General features: G+C 49.6%; 1 protein-coding gene across 5 annotated transcripts; it reads right to left on the reverse strand.

Annotated features, from left to right (window-relative positions):
* Nucleotides 1-390: 390 nt before the first annotated feature.
* LOC133468406 (interphotoreceptor matrix proteoglycan 1-like) lies at nucleotides 391-12303 on the reverse strand. 5 transcript variants are annotated; one of them, XM_061754275.1, is made up of 18 exons: nucleotides 12126-12302; nucleotides 9588-9797; nucleotides 9346-9512; nucleotides 7752-7789; nucleotides 7607-7647; nucleotides 7394-7488; nucleotides 7083-7232; nucleotides 6567-6625; nucleotides 6478-6498; nucleotides 6218-6402; nucleotides 6092-6144; nucleotides 4341-6018; nucleotides 4128-4265; nucleotides 3447-4048; nucleotides 2505-2724; nucleotides 1693-1915; nucleotides 700-773; nucleotides 391-624 (listed from the first exon to the last, which is right to left on the reverse strand). In XM_061754275.1, the coding sequence occupies exons 1-17, from the start codon at nucleotides 12178-12180 to the stop codon at nucleotides 740-742; spliced, it is 3969 nt and encodes a 1322-aa protein (XP_061610259.1). In that variant the 5' UTR covers nucleotides 12181-12302; the 3' UTR covers nucleotides 391-624; nucleotides 700-739. The 5 variants fall into 5 exon arrangements, with proteins under 5 accessions (XP_061610259.1, XP_061610257.1, XP_061610255.1 ...); XM_061754273.1 differs by having other exon boundaries at nucleotides 3447-4033; nucleotides 4128-6018; XM_061754271.1 differs by having other exon boundaries at nucleotides 4128-6018.
* Nucleotides 12304-13981: the final 1678 nt, after the last annotated feature.

Here is a 13981-nt window from a genome sequence, read left to right on the forward strand (position 1 = left end):
CCTCTCGCCCGAAGATGGCTGGCATAGGCTCCGGCACGCCCGTGACCCGCGTGAGGAGAAGCGGTACTGAAAATGGATGGAGGGATGCAACCCAAAAAAAAAACCAACCTCATAGTGCTTGACCTCAAATCGTACGCAAAGCCTTGAGTTAGCCGCATCCAAAAAGCTAATTGGAGCACAGCTGGAGTCTCGATGAGATAACGAGCGGCGAGGTGCGGTCCACCGCGGCTACTTGTTTGGACTCTGACGTGCTCCTCGGAGCTTCCCAAACGAGTGCTGCTGCCGCTGCCGCTGCCGCTCCTCACAATGCGTTGACATGCTCGGAACTCGACCATGTCAACACGTGGCCAAAGCAAACCAGTTAAGCAGCAAGACAAGAAGACAAAAAGATGTTTTGACACATTTTCTTTGGTGAAATGGAAACATCGAACGAGGAATGTGAACAAGCAGCGGAAGATCTATGAAAGCGCAACTTCCCCCTTTGCCACCTAGAGGGCGCTCTGAGATGACCAAGGCGGGGCAGCGGCGCCGCCGTCCGGTCAACACCAGCGCTTTTCTTTTCGTGCTATTTTCGGCGTTGGAGGTTCTCATGAGAAGATAAACGTTGATTGAAAGAAGCTGAAGCTGCAGGAGACAAAAAGTTCCATCTTGAATCCTCAAGACGAGAAAACCGGAATTCGGGCAAAATTGAATGTTCACCTGCTGTCGCGGGATCGGGACTACCAGGACGTCGGGCGATTTAAGCCGCCAGGAGGCGCTCGCTGCCTTTGGACCTGCGCGACAACATGACAAAACGGAAAATGTTTGGATTGATGGATCGCTCGATCTATTTTTCATGGTTTTCTTGATGTTGCCATCTAAAATTTGGGGTACGAGTGAGCTTGACAGACCCCACGTAACCCCTAATGACCCGAAACCGGAGAACGCCACAACATCTGCTTCAGATACGCCGCCGCTAGATGTCGGCTTCGCGTCGCGCAACTTGAAATACTCGTAAATTGAGTTTCAAAACTTGTAAGTCAAGTTATCACACAGTTGAATAGCGTGCGTAAGCAAAATAGTGTTTTTTAAAAAATTGGCCTTGGATCATTTTCGTGTTAATGCAGCCGTATGGCGGGCACGAGCCAGTCCCGAGCACGGATAAATGCAGAGGTTGCGTCAGGAAGGTCATCCGGCTTCAAACTTGGCCAAACGAATAGGAGCGTTCATCCAAGTAATTGGCAGAAGGATGATGAGGATGGAGCGAGAGGAAGAGCAAATGCCGTGAGGGCGGAGGAGGAGGCAGGAGATAGGCTGACGTGGGAAAGGAGGACGCGCTGCGGCGCCCCCTGGAGGGACGAGCCCAACGGAAAAGAAGAAGAAGAAGAAGAAGAAGTCATTATGCGGAATTATGTGTTTGGAATTTTCGGGGCGGGCGGTCATTGAACAGTGAGCTTGTGTTCATTGTGGGGAATAAAATCCAGAATTATCCTTGACAGGTGAAAATCAGCAATATCGACGGACAATACAAATATTATTATATTTAAACGGCAAAATGTTCCACCAAACCATGGTTTCTAATCATAATAACTCCATGGTTACCATAACCAGAATCCTGAAAGTCTGCTAGCTTAATGCTTACATGTAATGGGAGGCACCATAGGTGTGCTAACAGAAACTAGCATGCACGTTCTCTTGCGGCCCCTTAGTCACCTGCACACGGCGCCGCGTCCAGGTTCCACGTGACACACTGCGCCGTCTCCGCATCGTCCGGGTCGGAGCTCGCAGACACTTCGACACGGAAGGCCGTCCGCAGACAGGAAGCCCGGCTCGCACTGGCACCGCGCCTCCCCGGACCGCCACGATCTCGGCAACTCCGGGACGCAGCGAGAACCGACTCCGCAGCCCAGGAACTTGCAGGGGTCGGCCCGGTCAGCTGAGGGGGCCGGTCACATGATCACGGGGTTAACACTTAGTCCTCTTGATGAAGATTTCAAATCACTGAGTAGCTACTACCTGTCTGCGTTCATTAACATAAATGAACTGACATAAGGAACATTTCAGGCCGACGGTTTCCTGAATCGCAGCACATCTGCCTCAAACCTTGGCGAAAGACTTAGTCCCTGGGTTTTTCCTCCCAACCAAAGTCCCCAAAACATGTTCGCGTGTTAGCTTCATTGAAGGCCAAAAAAGACGAGCTGGCGACCCCGTCCCCCCCCCCCCTCCCGACCCTGGCGAGGATTTCAGCTCGGAACTCTTTCGCCACTTTCAAATCCAAATTCAAAACCCGCCAGCTCAAGATCGCCTACTCAATCTAATTGCACCGCCGTGTGTTTTTATTGAGTTCTTGCGTATCATTCTGTTTGCAACGTTGCCTTATTGATGTGCAGAGTCCTTGAGGGCCACGAAAGGCGCTCGCAAATAAAACGTCTTATGTGGTCGGATTGTTTTCCGGACGCTAATCGCAACGCCGCCGCGTGGCCGTCGTGCGTAAGCAGAAGAGAGCGGGCCTGTTGGAAGGTCACCTGGCTCGACATCCAGCGAGCGGCTATCGATGTCGATGTGCAGGAGCGCGGCAGCGGTGGAGCAGAAATCCCGCAGGACGCACTGGACCGCCTCCGTGATGTTGTATGGCACCGACTTGGCCAACTTCATCCTGCTGTTCACCACCACGCTGCCTTTGCGGAAGTTCAGGATCTCCAAGTTGCGGAATCCCGTCAGGTTGGCCTGTAAGTACGGCAACAGCTTTTGGGGGGGTTGAGGGTGGGGGTGGGTCGTCAGAGGGGGGCGTGGGGCCACGCAAAGATAACAAAAAACAAGAAAAATATTGATGAATTATCAAAGGTCTTCAGTCTACGAAGTTATGTTCTTCAATGTGGAGAAACGAGCTCTTGCGCAGGGGTCACCGACGTGGTGCCCGCGGTCACCAGGTAGCCCCCGAGGACCACGGGAATAGCCTGCGAGCCTGTTCTCAAAATAGCTCACCGTTGTGATTTTCTGGGAATGTTGTCGAAGGGATCATTTGAAAATGTTAACACTGGAAGAGATTTACCGAAATAAAGTGTTGCATATTGATGTTTAGCAGTTTCTGATTTTTTTTCTGTGAGAAATCTTTCACATGATCAGTATCGTCCCATAAATGATGATCATTAATTATTCATAGCACACAATCATCACATTACCAAAGGTCATTTGAGCAAACGTGTTGTTTCTGTCGTGTGTATCAAACTGGTCGTCCGTCCCATTAATCAGTACCCAACAAGTAGATCTCAGTTCCGACACCTGCGTCTAGCGTCTTTATGGGTAGACTTTGGAGCAGTTTTGGCTGATCAGAAAGGTCCCATTTTCAAACAACACCCGTTCACCACATGAACCTGCAGGTCCAGTTCCGTAATTTTAGCCAAATAGACTCAAATCAACTAACGAGGAGGCAGCTAGCTCTGTTAGCCGCGGTCATTGCAACTCACCACATCAAGGAAGGTGTTCTCCAGGGTCCTGTACTCAGGTGAGGTCTTGTTAAAGAGGTCCTCCGAGAAGTCCATGTTGGTGACGCGCAGGCTGAAAAAGACCACCAGCTCCCGGCCGTGAGTGGCTGTTGTCATTGTGGGTGTGGTCAGGTATCGCACAGTGGGTGGGGCCGTGGCGCCGTCTGACGTGTGCGCCACAAAAAAGCCGCTCCCTTCGTCTGGTGGGTCCGTGGTCACCAGGTCTGCTTGATCTAGTTCCTCTGCCAGGTCCCTGACAGCCTCGCCGACAACGTCCTCCGCAGCGACGGGTCTACTCATCTGGTTTTCAGCTTCTTTCATGTCCTCCTCAATGATGATGATGGACGGTGCACTTTGGTCACGTGGTTCCGCCACCTCGAAGAGTCCAAAGTCCACAGTTTGGCCATGAGAAGAGAATCCAGCAGCAGAAGTTGTTGCCGGTGCCGCTGAGGAGTCTGAAGCTGTTGTTGCTGCTTTCTCAGGTATCGCTCTCACACTGGCATCACTTTTTAGTGTGAAATCCTTTTTGGCCTCCTCCAGCAAGTCCTCCTGTGATGCAGCACCTCTGTCTGAAGGAGTCATGTCTTTTAAATGATGGCGACAAATGCTTAGTGTAGCTGGGATAAGAACATCAATGTTCAGGTTCCAGGTTGTTTTACTCACCTGCTGGCTCAATAGAGGTCTTGGCTGATTCTGCAGCGTTGATGTCCAGTCCCACCTGATGGTGCACACCATTCGATCCCACCTCAGAGAGCAAGTTGTCAATGATGGGATATTTGAGTTCACCTGCGTCCTCCTCACCTGTTACCGGAATTTCGGGCAAATGAGCATTCTCCAGAGGCCTGTGGCTTGGTGCCACAGGCTTAAGGAGCTCACCTGTATTGTCCACGACGAGAAGATCTCCTTCCTTATCAAATGGGGCAAAGACCGGAATGGATTCAGCTTGTGATTCAGTGGTGTCATGCTCCAGGACCGCTTCTAAAATGTCAATCGTTTCCTCTTCATTTGGTTCAGGAGTATCAATTGTTTCCTCTTTTGGTTCTGCGCTGTTAACTTGTTCATCCCCCTTTGTTTCTGGCATCATCTCCAGCTCTCCTGCTTCTAGTACTTTCATGGAATAGTCCATTTCTTCCTCTGTTTCTGACTCAGGAACATAGCCTGTCTCTTCCTCAACGCCTACTGGATGGAGTTCAAAACCCACTAGTGCTCCTCCACTATGTTCTGGAACGCTTGCTGGTGTTTGTGATTCTGCAACTTCCTTATCTCCTGTTTCATTCTCCTCTATAATTAGAACTGGTTCTGGTTGAGATGCTGCCTTAGTTGCACCAAGTGCCTCCTCTGAATCTACGAATGAATCCCTTGGAGTCGTAACCACAGCAACCGCTTCTGGTTTTGGAACATCAACCATTTTCTCCTTAATTGTTGTGGAACCTGTAGGAGCCGGTTTCTCGAAAACATCTATTGTTTTAGGCAAGAGTTCTGTCGGAACACCATGTAACGTTTCCTCTGGAACATCTAGTGTTTCCGCAACAACATCAGGCAAGAGCTCTCCTGTAACACCGGGTAACATTTCCTCTACAACATTTTGTGCTTCTTCGAGAACATCAGATAAATGTTCCTCTGAAACAACAGTTATTGGTTCTTCAAGAAGAGTAGGTGTTGTTTCCTGTGAAACATCAGGTATGATGTTTTGATGGCTAACATTTTGCACATGTACTTCTGTCTCAGGAAATCGTTCTTCTTCCATATCATGTGCTTCTTCTGCCTTTCCCTTTTGCTCAACCACGTCATCATCTGACTTTCCTTCTAGTGCCCATCCTTGTGGCTTTACAACTTCAAGTGCCTTGTCCTCTGTTCCAGGAAGATCCAAGGGTAAGTCTACCAGTTCGGGGAACAATTCTTGTTTTCCTCCCATCGTCTCCTCTTCTGGCACGTAAACATTCTCTCCCTGCAGCTCATAAACCTCAGTTGTTACGGATGTCCGGTCCAAAACCTCAAGGACTTCTTGGGCAGGCTTCACTGCTAACTCTCTCAATGGTGTTGCTGACTCGGGCCCTAATTCCAAACTGTCCTCTATGGGGGCATGAACACCCAAGTCTGTTAGGGAATTGGCTTTTGCGAAAACCTCTGTCGGCTCAGTGGACATCTGGCCTCTGGCAGCTGACAGCGTGGTGGCGACAAGGCTTGAGCCCAAAGGTCTATCAGCCGCAGATGAGGTCAGTGAAATGTGCGTGGTGGGGGTCTGGTTGTCCTCAGACATTAAGTCCAGGTCAGCCATTGTAGGAGGGCTCGGTGTGTAGTCCCGGACAAGTTCTCCAGTTTCAGCGTGATGGAAGGTCTCAATTTTATGAGAAATGATCAACTCCTCTTCTTCACTGGATGGCTCCAGTGCATCTGGCTCAAACCTCAGGTCCTCCTCGTCAGAGAGATCCAGCAGCGTGACTAGCGCATTCTCCTTCTCCGAGGGAGATAGGGGGACCTGTGGGCGAATTTTATCCACCTCTGGGTCATCCAAGAACACTTCAAATTCGTTGTTGGAGTTGGCTTCACTGGCCTAAGGAGCGACATGATCACAATCATCAGATGCCATCTTTTCCCACTTGGCCTTCCTTCACATGTCCGATTACCTCCACGCCAGGTTCCCGTAAGGAGGACAACGTTGGCGCAGGAAGGACATCCCCTGCAACCAAACAAGCAATCACAGTTACCCATGGAACATGTTCCACATTTTACACATACTACCTCCCCTGTACCTGGGTCAAAGTACAAGGATTCCAGATCGACTGGAAGGGACGCATCGTCCTGCAGCGCTTTTCTCACCATCTCCCTCAGTTTGGAGTCGGCCGACGCCGTAGGAGTGGCGTCCGCTGCCTCAGAGCGGGTTTCCGGGGACGTTATTTCAAAGACCAGGGAGTAGTGGACTGTGATTCCGCCAACACTGAAGGGGAAGCAGAGGAACTACTTCAGCAACAATCTGACAAATCACCAGAACCACAACCAGAAAACAAAGTACCTGTCAGCATCCTGCGTCTCGCTTGCAATTGGGAACAAAGAGTGAGACATATTTTCAACTGCTGTTGACATTTCAGTGGGCGGGGCTACCTGATTCGCAGTACACGGATGCTTTTGAATCCCGGAAGCTTGTCGAAAACGTGCTGCATCTGTGGAAGAAACACTTTGTTCAAATACGGCCATGCCTCGCGCCTTCAATGCCCTCAGCGCCTTCGCTAATCGTGTGGTGGGGCGCCAATTTGTGGCAGAGCATGAATCACTGCCGTCTATCTTTGGCCAGCTGGAATCTGGTGTGACATAATCGTCTTTGGAACGTAATCTGATAACTTCCTGCTGGGAATGGACCTGATGCGACTCCATCAACTCCGAGCACCACAATGAGCACAACATAAAGGACAACACGACTGCCAGGAAACGCCGCAGATACACGTATGGCGTGTGAGGGCGAGATTGTGCCTAGAAGGCAAAATGTTGAAGAAGGCTTGACGGTGTAAAGAAGCTGATGTTTGAGTCTTCTTCATCATAAACATATATTCAGGAAGCGATGTAGAACTTCACTAGTTCTCTACAGCGTCTTTTGAACTTCTCCGCAACGGCACGACCCACCTGGTCCTGCAGGTGGTGAGCCAGGTCGATGTACTGGGGAGAGTCCGGGTCGTCCAGCAGTTCTCTGTAGCCCGGATCCACTAAATCGATGCTGAACGCCACCCTCTGCTCTGCCGGACTCTCAGGGACGACGTTAGGAATGTCAGAGTCCTTTGCCACGGTGTGGGCAAGGGGGTGGTCAGGTTGGGGGAGAAAACACCTTTAGCCTGGTTCTGGTCTTTGGAGGTCAGTGTACTTTTTATTGATTATGTTTAAGTTGTAGCTGCTGCACAAATGCAGAAACGCCAAATTCTAAATGGCACTGCTCCTACCTCCTCTACGTCCTCCATGGCGGTCCACTGTTGATCAGGGGCAGAACCAGGAGAGGAAGTGGCCTGGTGGAGGAGAGCGGTGGTCGACAGAACTTCTGGAACCCACAGAACATGAAAGAACGGTCAGAAGCACCACAGTTGTTGGTAGTGTAAGTAAGTAGTAGAAGAAGTTAAGTTTTGTTTTTGCTATGACGTTCCAATGCGCATTCCCACCTCGCGTGTCGTGCGTGACAGGACTCGGAGTCAGCAAAGCTCTGCGGAAGAATACCAGATGCATTTGTGGTTGTGACGTAAAAAAACAAATAATGTGTTTGAAAAGGTCAATCAGGGTCAGTTGAAGGCTGAGGCGGCCGCCTACCGTGATGGCGGCCGCTCGTTTCTGAGGCGCTTCATCCTCTGCGCACAAACACAACAAACACCACAATGAATGTGTGAGTCTTACGAAAATGTCAACTTTGCCCCTGTTGTCACGCACAAGTCCATAAATAAGGATTTCCACAATCACACTGGCCGCTCGCGTGCTTGAGAAGTGTGCGCACCATTTGCACAATTGACATTGTTCCAGATGGTCACACTGCTAGTCACTTTAAACTGCTTACATTTCTTGAAGTCTCTGCGCCATTTGCACAATGGTCACAGGTCCAGACTATTGCTCTATTAGTCATTTCTAACTGCTCTAAATTGCACAATTGTCCAAAAAAAAAAAATAATAATAATAATAAGAAGAAGAAGAAGAAGAAGAATGTATCGGCATTACCACGTTGCCGGTAACCTTTTATTGCTCAGTGACTCTCCGTACTGTGTTTTCTCCGAAGTATTTTCTGTCAAACGGCCGTCCGTTGCCGTACTCGAGCGGCTCCGACTTCCGGAGACAACTTGGCAAATAAAGAGGATTCGGATTCCCATTCAACTTTTCATTTCCATGCCAACTAATTCTTACTGCTGACCACCGCTTACGCTTAGATGACATTTTCATGACGCAAGCTTTCTTTGAATCTTGTGCCGGCAAACCAACACTTGTAAGGAGTCTGAAAAGTGAATTCAGATATTTGTTTCTGAAGATACATATTTAGATCATTGCTGAAAACGTACAAAGATTTAGAACTACTGTAAGTAGTACACAGTCGTATGGCAATATGGCATTGAGTGTTTTTCACCGCTTTTTCGACCATGGGTAAAACGGGGCTTGGGCATGAACCCTTCTCCCCCACGACATCAAAACTTTGCATCAGCGCTTATCCGGTGCAACCGGGAACGACTTTGGCACGCCAAAAGCAACTGAAGTGGGGGCCATCGCAAAAAAAGGACACAAAGCGATGTAATAATACCTCTCAACTGCGTGTTCCCCTGTGTCGGGTGTTGAGGTTCGGAATACATCGTAGCGTACGATTTATTGAATTGCACTCAACTCAACTTTATTTAGCACCAAAATGTCATGAAACAGACACATGGGCACAAAGAAGAGGAAGGGGCTGAATAATGAGCGCATGTGGATGTTTTGAGAGGCTGTCGGCAACGATCAGCGCGCTGTCCACCGTGACACAGAGTTTTCTTGCCGCGGGTACATGTGGAATGAGAAATATAGGCTGCGTCTCGTTGACGCTGAAAGCCTGGAAGCGCGTGTGCATTTTTGATTGCCTGTCGATACCTCCGCTGGACACCCTCCAGATTTTGTAGGGATGTCTCGGCGTAAGAAAGATATGTGGTATTCGATTGACATTTGAGCGGCGTGGTTTCAGCCCATTCAGTGGACACGCCCCCAGCTTTTGAGAGCAGAGGGAAGAGCTTGATTTTCAGCGTTTTGAAAGCTCATTTGTACACTTTTCATACTTTCATCATTCAAATTTGGCCGTGTCATTAACAAGACTCTTCTGTGGGGTGCCATTTCATTTCACTTTACAGGGACTTGAAATATGCGTGTGAGATTTGCTGCGGCTGTTGGTGGTTTTCACCACGTGGATCAGGTGCAAGTGCTCCTCAGAGTTGCTGAAGTTTCTGGCGATGTCGGCGATGCAAAGCGCCTCCCGCTGACATGCGTGAACCCAGCGCTGGTACTCGCTGGTCCCGGGAATCCTGTCTAAGAAGATCCTGTAGGCCTCCCACACGGCCTCCTGGCACACTGGCACGGAAAAGAAAGGGGGGGGGGGAATCAGGCTTGACAAATGAAGATCGGCAAAGGCGTGGACAAGCGCACCTCGGAGCTGGTAGTACGACCGATGGCTGGCCAGAACCTCGCTGACGCTCTCCTGAGGGCAGACCCTCACCCCGGAGTGCAGGAAAACCGACCTCTTGGATCGGCGCTTGCCGAGCCCCGACGGCGGCGATGTCTTCAGGAATGATGCCAGGGAGACGGACGGCGATACCGCCTCCTCCTTCAGACCCGAGTCTCGCGGGGCACTCCTGCCTGCGTTGGAGAACAACGCAGAGGCTGAAAATGCTTGCTTCTGGATGAAATCCATCATTTCTTGAGCTCCGTGATTGGGTTTATTATTCTAACGAGGCTCCACAGCAACTCCTCGCTCGTGGGGTCATCCCGTTCCACTTTCTTACAGTGGGAAGAAAAAAGCTTTGGGAATTTCATTGGTTTCTGAACACATTTGTCATCAAATCAAAGTCAAGGGTATTTATTGGCCCACACATTCAGGAGAAGGTGACAAAAATAAGAACAGCATTTTTTCTTAATGGGGCGGCACGGTGGACGACTGGGGAGCACAGCTGCCTCACAATTCTGAGGCCCGGGGTTCAAATCCCGCCCCCGCCTGTGTGGAGTTTGCATGCGTGGCTTTTCTCCGGGCACTCCTGTTTCCTCCCACATCCCCAAAACACGCGTGGTAGCTTGGTTGAAGACGCGAAATTGCCCGTAGGTGTGAATGTGAGTGCCAATGCTTGTTTGTTTCTATGTGCCCTGCGATTGGCTGGCGACCGGTTCAGGGTGTACCCCGCCTCTCGCCCGAAGATGGCTGGCATAGGCTCCGGCACGCCCGTGACCCGCGTGAGGAGAAGCGGTTTCCCGAAAATAGATGGATGGATGGATGGATGGAGAACAACCTAAAAAAACCCAACCTCATAGTGCTTGTGGAAAACGTACGCAAAGCCTTGAGTTAGCCGCATCCAAAAAGCTAATTGGAGCACAGCTGTAGTCTCGATAAGATAACGAGCGGAGAGGTGTCCACCGCGGCTACTTTGAATGCTCAAAAAACGTTTGAAATTTGCTCTGGACAAGAAGAACAGGCTTATGTGAGGCATGCCTGGCAAAAAGATTGTTGATTTACAGTACAAGAGTTATAAAGTTCTTCCAAAGCATTTAGAAATGGAGACACTTTGGGACTGTGGCTACCCTACCAACAAGTGGCCGCTCAGTCAAAATGACAGCAAGCCCACAATGAAGACTCTTCAGTGGGTTTAAGAAAACCCCGAATGACAGCCAAAGATCTGAAGGCATTTTTGGAACTGTTGTTCATGAGTCGACAATGCGCAAAACACTGAACAAGCAGGATGTGCACAGCGCGACATTACGAAGGAAACATTTCCGCACGCCTGTTTGCGAAGCTCGGTCATACGGGAGCGGCTCAGACTCGAGCTGCTGCAATTACGCATCGAGAGGAGCCAGATGAGGCGGTTAGGACGTCTGATGAGGATTCCTCCCGGACGCCTCCCCGACGAGTTGGTTAGGGTTAGGCCCCGGGGACAACCCGGGACACGCTGGAGAAACATCCGTCTCCCGGCTGGTCCGGGAACACCTCGGGATCCCCCCGGAAGAGCTGGACGAAGTGGCTGGGGAGAGGAAAGTCAAACTGCTGCCCCTGCGACCCGATCCCGGATCAGTGGGAGAAAATGGATGTATGGATGGATGGATGGATGGATGGATGGATGCTTGCAAAAGAGTACACTGACACATCACAGCGGTTTTGGCAAAATGTTTTGTGGACTGATGAAACTAAGATTGAACAATTTGGGGGGAAAAAAATGGCGGTTCTACATCTAGCCTAAAGAAAGGCACACACCTTTTGGAGTGGCCAAGTCAGAGCCCAGACCTCAACACAATAGAGATGCTACGGATTGAGTTGGAGAGGGGCCTACACGAGACGTCCAGAGAGTAGGACAGAACTAAAGCAGTTGTGCCAGGAAGAACGGGCCAAAGGTCACCGTCAGTCCTCGATGATTGTGCGGGTCTGATCCACAGCGACAGGAAGCATCGAGGGGGGTCAACCGGTTGGAAATCGAAAGGGTTGACATATTTTGAGCACAAGCGCGATAGGTTGTGGGCGCTTGCTCTCTTTCGACACATTCTACTGGATTTGTCAATAGGCTTCATTTCGATGACCGTCAGATCACGTTTTATGAGCAATGTATGCAGAGAAGCACGACATTCCAAAAGGTTCCGAAAGACCTTTTCTTGCCACTTCGTGTTGCCGACGCGTGCCACGTCACGGTGTTGTGTCCCCTTTATGCAAGACCGAGCAAAAGCCCAAACAGTCCTTCAGGACCCCTGCCCACGTGACCCCCCTCGCCTCCGAGAAGGAATCCATCGTGAGGATCTCTCAGCAGCTCTCGTTCAAGTCCTTTTCAAGCGCAACATGGCATACTGCGCATAAGAGTCCCGTCAGCGTTTAGGCAGCTCGTGTGAGTGGGATGAAGGATTACTTACGCAATCCTAATGCGCTTCTGCGGTTCAAAAAGTCACCCGAGTCTTTGTCATCGTTCTTGACCGACACAAAAGAGTCAGGCTCACCTTGGACCTGCCAAGCGAGGACGAGCAGCGGCAGCAGTCGCAAGGCCCACAGCATCGTGGCGAAAACGAGAAGAGCGACGGGCGGGTGGCGAGGTGCTCTGCTCCTCTGGCGGACGTCACACGCAGGCCGGCCGGCGTCCCGAGCCTCCTGAGCAATTGTGGGAGGGAAAGTGCTGGTCGCTCCGCCCAAAGGAATTGTTGGACGGACGCCCGCCCGCCCGCCCGCCCGCCACGTTAAAAACCTTTACTCTGTTTTGGGAATAATCTGTTTATCTGCTGCTCAGACATAATCCCGCTTTACCAGCGCAGCTCGCTGCCCTCATCCTGTTAGTGGATTTCACCCACCGCACCAGCTGGACCCCCGGCCAGAAAGATGCCCCGCAATCATGTTGCCCCTGCAACATTCCCGCTCAACTCTCCCCTGAATCACTTTCATGTTCCTGTGCGTGATGCTCCAGAATCACTGTGACATTCCTGTTTGGAATTCCCCAGAATGACAGCAAGATTCTCCGGAATCGCTGTAAACGTTCCTGTTTAGAATTCTGGAAAAATCACGACAACATTTATGGTCAAGTTGCCCCAGAATCACAGCAACAATCCTGTTCACGATTACACAGAATTGCCGTAACGTTCCCGTTCAAGATTAGCCAGAATTGACTTTTGTTTCTCTTTTTTTTTAATGGAATTGCCGTAACGTTCCTGTTTGGAATTCCGAAGAATCACAGCAACATCCGTGTTCAGGATTACCCCGAATCGCCGTAACATTCCTGTTCAAGATTACCCCAAATTGCCATAACGTTCCTGCTTCGAATTCCCCAGAATCATAGCAACATTCCTGTTCAAGATTCCCCAGAATCACTGCGACATTCCTGTTAAGGCTTCCTCAGAGTCGCCGTAACCTTCTTGTTTAGAATTACCGAGAAACACTCCAACATTCCTGGTCGACTTGCCCCAGAGTCACAGCAACATTCCTGCTCAAGATTACGCGGAATCTCTGTAACTTTCCTGTTGAAGATTCCCCAGAATCCTGAGTTCCAGAGTTCCTGTTGAGAATTTCACTACAACATTCCTGTTCAATTTGCCCTGATTCACATTAAGGTTCCTGTTTGGAATTCTCCAGAATCACAGCAACATTCCTGTTCAAGATTCCCCAGAATCGCCGGAACGTTCCTGTTGAGAATTACCGAGAATCACAACATTCTTGTTCAAGATTACCTGGAATCACTGTAACAGAATCAGTGCAACATGTGTGTGATTGCGTCACGTCACGTCACGTCATATGATGATCATGAATAAATGTATCCATTTTTTAAATGCATCTTATACTGTACATATAAAACTACTTATAGTGATATTTGTAGTAGTAATATTAATGTCAGAAGTAGAAGTAGTAATTCTGTTAGTTACCATAAGTAGTAGTAGTAGTAGTAGTAGTAGTAGTACAAGAACGCACGCACACACAAGTGATAAGTTGTTTTGGAAAAAAAATCGATTTCAATGTTGGGTGACCTTTGGCGATCTGTGCGTGCGTGCGTGTGTGTTTGCGTGTGTGTGATCCAATCCAGACGCCACCGCTGACAATCCTGTTAATTTTCTCTGTGTTTAAGCTGAAGACTGTGTGTGAGTAATGTCTGGACCACACAAACATCACTTCCTGTTTGGACAAGAACAACGACAACAACAACAACAAAGTACTTCCTTCTTACTCCCTCCTCACTCTGATAAGCACACACACACACGCACACACACACACGACAGGAGTCTGCAGTCTCTTAATAGGCTGAGCCCTTTCTAATCACATTACTGAATATATTCCAAATACCTTCAATATTTATTTGATTCTTTCCAACATAGAG

Source organism: Phyllopteryx taeniolatus, chromosome 18 (genome assembly GCF_024500385.1).
Source record: "Phyllopteryx taeniolatus isolate TA_2022b chromosome 18, UOR_Ptae_1.2, whole genome shotgun sequence".
In the NCBI taxonomy this organism is placed as follows: domain Eukaryota; kingdom Metazoa; phylum Chordata; class Actinopteri; order Syngnathiformes; family Syngnathidae; genus Phyllopteryx; species Phyllopteryx taeniolatus.